Genomic DNA, 6,343 nt, shown 5'->3' on the forward strand with positions numbered 1-6,343 from the left:
TCCGCCCCCCCCAGAACCAGCCACTCTCAACCCACTGACCCACATGGCCCCCCCGCCACCACCTGCACAAGAAGCAACAGCAGCTGCTGCGGCAGCAGCAGCAGCTGCTGCTGTACCACCAGCAACACCAGTGCCAGCAGCAGTTGCTGCTGCTGCTGCTGCACCCGTAGCAACAACACCTGCGCCAGCCCCATCCCCAGCGCCGGCAAAACAGCCCCTCATGTCGTGGCCACCTCCTTCGGCAGAGCAACAGCAGCAGCAGCACCTGCTGCTGCAGCAGCAAGAACCTGCTGCAGCAGCTGTTGCAGCAGCAGCAGCTGCTGCTGTGGGCTCCGGCTCGCACATGCAACAGCAAGCAGCAGCGGCAATGCACCTACAGACCTCCATGTGGGAGGTGGCTGCTGCCCAACAACAACAGCAACAGCAACAACAACAACAGCTGTTGCTGCTACACAGCAGCAGCATCTGGCCAACGGCAGCAAGTGGAGCTTACATAGACCCGATGATGCAAACAACCTGTTACCACCCGTTGCTGCAGCAGCAGCAGCAGCAGCAGCATCTCTGGTATGCAGCCTCCCCTGCACAGCAGCAAATGCAGGAGCAGCTGCAGCAGCAGATGCAGCTCCAGCAGCAGCTCCAACTGCAGCAGCAACAGCAGGATCCAGCAGCGGCAGCAGCGGCGGCAGCAGCAATGGAGGCATGGAATGGGGTGTGTCTGGATCCCAGGAAGACGGCTTAGCGCTCCGTGTTGCTGCCGTTGCAGCGACAGGAGCGGTGAGCCCGAGTAGGAGCAGCATGGGGCTGCAGCAGGGCCAGGAGGAGGAGCGGCAACAGCAAGAGCAGCAACAGCGTCGGCTGCCACGTTCGCAGAAGAAACAGCAGACGCGGGAAGAGTACCGCAGGAAGAAGAGGCAACAGAGGCCGGAGGAGAGGCGGCAACGGAGGCGACAGCGAAAAGAAAAGATTTTCGAAGGGTTGCAGTCCTACGGTCCGTCCTGTGGTCACTGCTATACTCAAGTAGCAGGAGGAAACAGCAGCAGCGGCAGCAGGGTTCGGGATAAGTGCAAATCTGTGCGGTGTACTTAATCCTAAAGGCATGACAGGCAGATGGCCAGTCGTGTTCACAGTCAAGCGTTTAAGGATTAGGGTTTGGTATGGTTACTGAGGGTCTAGGGTGTAGGATTGGGGCTTACGGTGTGCTTCAGAAGAGAAGTCGGCTGCTATGAAGGCTCACAAGGAACGGCTGGAGGCAGAGAAGAAAGCCTTTCAGGTGGGGGCCGGACCCGGAACCCTAGACTCTCTGCAGTATTTGTCCAAAAGCGCAGATACACTTGGGACACCACACGAAAAGAGATGGGGAGGCCGGAGGCTGTATAAGGCTGACTGTAGCTGCGTGCTGCCCTTCTACCCTTGGTGACCATTGCTTTTGCTATTGCTGCTGCTGCTTTCGCTGCTGCTGCGTCTGCTGGGGCTGCAGGCACATCTGGAGGAATGCTTGAGAGGGGGCCTTCGGGTTTGCTTTAACTGTTCCTTCGATGAAACAATGAAAGATAAAGTGAGATGCTCCTGTTGCCGCTGCTGCACTACTGCTGCTGTGCTGTCGCTGCTACTGTAGCGTATTTGGACACGCGGATAGAATTCGAAGGCACGGCTCAACGGAAGTAGCCTATTAGGCTACTGGGGAACAGATTTGATTGCTGCTGTGTCTGCTGCTGCTTGTACAGGAAATCCGCAGCCTGGCAAAGCAGTTGTTTTTGAGCTATCACTGCTTGAAGAGAAATACGGACGTGAAGGTGAGGAGAGGCAAGGTCTGGGTTGTTCAAAAGCTGCGGCTGCGACTGGGACTCTCGCATACCTCTGATGCTGCTGCTGTTGTTGCTGCTGTGCAGATTCAGATGCACCTTTCGTCCTTTGTGGAGGGAAGCCCTTGCCGGGTGGCGTGTGAAGACCTTTTCGCTGGCGCTTCTTGGCGGGTAAGCCCGCCCGTGCTGCTACCACTGCTGCTTGTTTGCCGCTGAAGGAGTATGTTGTGTTGGGGTTGTGGTGCTGTTCAGGTGTTGCGGCACGATGCGCCTTACTGGGAATGTTTTGCTGCAGAGGATATTATTGTTCTCTCTCCGGATGCCTCTGAGGTATGTCCGCTGTTTTAGTCTGTTCAGCCCAGCTTCTTGCTAAACGTGCAGCAGCAGCACTTTCTGCTGTGTAGACCCAGTGAGCCTATACAACATCTATGGAGCCCTTAAAAAGTTCCAATCTGGAGGATGACGGCAGGCACACAAGCTACTGCTTTCGCAGCGCCATTGCTACTGCCGCTGTTTCAATGGCCAGAGCATAGGGTTTGAAGTTTAGGGTTTAGATTCTGTTTGTCACGTGCAGGAGTTGCTGGACATAGACCCTTCCAAGGTTTTTGTTATTGGGGGCCTTGTTGACAGAACCATCAGCAAGGTGTGTCACAGCCGCAGCGGCGGCAGCAGCAGAAACGGCAACATCAACAATAACAGCAACAACAGCAGAAGCATGCATTTCTGCCTTTTGCGTGGGTCTGTTTTCCTTTAGGGTTTGAGCGCATCTCAGGCAGACACTTTAGGCTTGACGTGCCGGAGGCTTCCCTTCAAGGTAATGAGGGGGGAGGGGTTTCGGTGCTAATTATTTTGTTTGGGATTTCGGTTGTTTGTTTGTTCGTGGGTCTGTTTGCTGGGCCGGTCTGTTGTTTATTTGTTGTTGGATGCACATGCTCATTCTGCTCTTTCTACTCTCTCTGCGTCGTCGTTGTTTAGTTTTTTCATATTGATGGCTTGTGTTAGGGTTTAGAGTCTAGTGTTTTAGTTTTGGTTTTGCAAATCGTATTTGTGTTTCGTTTTATGTATTTGTTCGCGAATATATGTATTGGCCGTGTCACCCGTTTCATTTGCATGCCGTTTATTTATATTCATTTTTGTATATATTTACACATATATTTGTCAGCTTATTCTTGCATTTGGTCTTGTTGGAGTGGTATTTGCCTTGACTAGCTTTTTTCCCCTCATGCACACTTAGTTCTCCAATTATTTTTTTGTGTTTGTGTTCAGACCTTTCTACCTGACAAACACCGCGTCGTGTTGAACGTGAATGCGGTGTTGGAAGCTTTGATTTTTTATTTAAAGAACAAAAATTGGAAGGAGGCTCTAAATTCTGTTCTCCCTTCTCGCATGCGCTCTGCGTGTGGTAGAAAACAGCAAAGAATATTAAAGAAGAGGTATATTAACGTTTCGTGTTGCCCACACAGCAATCGTGTATCAAGCACCAACGCATTGGGTTGCCCTCCATGCTTTTTGCTGCAAATTGTAGCTGTTTCCCTTCCTTTTGTTGCTTTCACCGCTACGTCCCGTCGATTATATATACAGTGTGTACTGCATGTTTTTGCAGTATTCTTGTGACACACCCACGCTGTATTTTCAACTGTTTGATAGTTTAACAGTTGTATGTCTTCTTCCGTGGTGTGTTACATGGTTCGCATATCCCATTGTTGCTTGTTCGTCCGTCGAAGGGGCTATTCATCCATTAAGAGCACATGCTGCTTTGATTGTACATGCAGTTCGAAGTATTCGTATTGAATGGTTCCTCTGCTGTATTGACGTGGTCCTCTTCCTGTATTATTGTACTGCATTGTCACAGCCCTTCCCTCCTTCGGTGTGGTGCTTGCTCTTCGACTTTGATTTTGCTATTTTTGGCATTGTCATTTTAGGAACGATTTGTTTGGTGTCTATTTGATATGTTGTTGAATGTGTATATTTTACGCACATTGTCCTCCGTCAGTTTCGTTTATTGCTTTGAGTATTCGGTTCTTGGGTTTTTTGAATTGCCGCAGAGAAAATGTGGAGGCGCTAGTTCGATCTGACGCTGCCTTCGCCGCTGCGTACAACATGAGGAGAGCTCGGGAGTCTGTTTGGTGTGGGGGTCGAGGGAAAGCACAAAAAAGACAGAAAAGCGAATTTAATGAAGACAAGCAAAACGGCGAAAACAGTCACACGGCAGAGGACTCTGAAGATGATCTTTTTGGAGAGGGATTTGGTTTCGAATGTGAGAAAACATGACTAACATGAACAATTCATACGTGTCATATACAACTCGTACATGTCATACTGTGGTAGCCGCAATACCAGCATCAGCGCGTGGTAGAACATACGGAGAATAGAGGCAAGAAGAGGGGACGCTGGCAGCAGTAACGTCGAACCGTGTGTTAATAGTATATTTTCTATATATAATAGTGACTGCATCAACAGTAGTTCTCATGGCAACCACATTACGCTTTTTGCGTGATTTATGTTTAACTTCCTGCCATTTTCCACATTTGTCATTTGCCATTCTGTTCAGTGCTCGAGTCTGCCGACTTCGCTGCCCCAAAAGAGACTCCCTCCTCTGCTGGCTGCGCTGCGAATCCGTTGCTAGAATAGATAAAGATTAATTCCGTCGATAACTCCCTGCTCAGCTGCATGTACGAAGGCAATCGACTTTCATCATTTGTTACTACGCATTTGCTCTGGCGTCTCCCTAAGGGGCGCCGCCATAATCCAGACTCGGTGGCTACTTAGCTAGCGAATTTCCTAACTAGCGAGCCGACTAGCTAGGTAGCCGATTCGGCATCTAGTTGGTGACATGTTGGCTGTCAGGCGAGTTGCATAGCTGGCTGGTTCGTGGCTAGCTAGCAAGTTATGTTGCTGGCTAGATGCTGGTTTACTGGCTGGCTAGGTTCGTGGCTTGCTGGCGGCTCAGCTAGCCAGTGCACTACCTGGCTACGTGTTGGGCTGACTATTTTGCAAGCTAGCTAGCGGCTATGGGGCGAACGCGGTTGAACGGCGTTTGCTGATGCAGAAGCATGGACACGCAGTTACCGTTCCTGTTGAAGCTTTTAGAGTTCATGTGGTGTGGCCATTTCCTGTGTGCTGGGGTGTATTTCCATATGTCCCTGCTGCCATTCAAAAACTTGCACGCACACGCCTTACAGCGTCCTGCTGATGCTGTCTGCTGCTTGCAGCATCACAGCAGCAAGTTTTTGAATGGTTCTTTGAATGGTTCTAGGGCTGTCCTCGAGTAGCCCCTAATGAGCGCAAGAAGATGGCGTGTGTGTTGAGGTTAAAGGAGAACAAAGATTTGCAAGTAAACGGGGTGAAAAACAAGCACCAGACACAGGGAAGCCTGTTCGCGCGCCTCCTCTGAAGAGGACCTTAAACAGCTGTGTGGGGATATATTTTCTGAATTTGCTGTAGCACAACTTTCGACCCCTCCTGTTTGCAAGCGAACACAGCACAAATATCACATGCGAAGAAATGCTTCGAAGCGTGTAACGGCACCAAAGAACAGCAAACCTAACTATTCAACGACAGGCTCAACAAATATACACAAAGATAACGACACGTTCAGCAGCAAATATGTGAAAGTGTGTGGAATGCTGCGAAGGGGAGGGAGGGATCAAGGGGTGAGAATAGAAACAACTTCGATGCAAAACGGTTGTATTTGTTACATTGACATCGAGACAGTCTTACGAAGAAGACGCAATATATACAAAATGAAAGCGAAAATCTCCGCTTTCATTTTTGCCCTCTTTACAAAAGACGCAGTATATACAAAATGAAAGCGAAAATGTGTAAAGAGGGCTTTTCAAATGAAACGAAGGTCTAACTGTCGGAATGGAATCTGAGTAACATGGCCACCTTTCATTTTCCATTCTTCTGAAGCAAATTATGGAGAAACCAAGAGGGAAAAGAAGCACCAGGAACAAGGGGAAATGCCATTATGAACACAGGAGCCAACTATGTTATGAAGAAGAAAAGAAAAGCGGCATAAGAAATAAACGAGGACACACCTGAGGAACAAAACCTAGGAGACGAGGCCCCCCCTCATTCCTCACAAACAAAATTATCACGTCGCGGCTACCAGATAATGCAAACGCCCCCTCCAGCTGCAACGTGCAAGAAAGCAGGTAATGAATAAATTAAAAATCAAATCGACCAGTAAAGAAACACGGAAAGAAGTCAACAAGTACATGGACAAACACAAAACAAAGCAACAGAATACCAAACACGGATAAAGAACAATTGGAATCACCTTTTGGGGCGGCCAACTGTGTTTGCTGTAAGGACTCATCTACTCTCCTTTCGCCTGTTCATGCACGTTCCTGTCACTTTTCTGGCTGTTATTATTAAAACAGTTCATGCATCGTGGACATATATGCCACACTACATTCATCTATTATGTAATACACGTGTGCATAACACCATACACTTCAGTACATCTAGGTCAGTGCGATTTTAATTTACTCTGCCGAAAGCCAAAATAGCTATATATATATATATATATATATATA

General features: G+C 48.7%; 1 protein-coding gene across 1 annotated transcript; it reads left to right on the forward strand.

Moving 5' to 3' along the window:
• Positions 1 to 43: 43 nt before the first annotated feature.
• Positions 44 to 4,433, forward strand: EMWEY_00055150 (hypothetical protein; the record flags this gene model as incomplete). The annotated part of the gene is made up of 12 exons (XM_013480205.1): positions 44 to 709; positions 811 to 988; positions 1,206 to 1,270; positions 1,478 to 1,555; positions 1,725 to 1,793; positions 1,890 to 1,973; positions 2,055 to 2,132; positions 2,377 to 2,445; positions 2,557 to 2,616; positions 3,069 to 3,199; positions 3,848 to 4,059; positions 4,354 to 4,433. The coding sequence occupies 12 exons, from the start codon at positions 44 to 46 to the stop codon at positions 4,431 to 4,433; spliced, it is 1,770 nt and encodes a 589-aa protein (XP_013335659.1).
• Between the last annotated feature and the right edge of the window lie 1,910 nt (positions 4,434 to 6,343).

The sequence above is a fragment of the Eimeria maxima genome, genomic scaffold (genome assembly GCF_000499605.1).
Source record: "Eimeria maxima Weybridge genomic scaffold, Emw_scaff1725, whole genome shotgun sequence".
Classification (NCBI taxonomy): Eukaryota; Apicomplexa; class Conoidasida; order Eucoccidiorida; family Eimeriidae; genus Eimeria; species Eimeria maxima.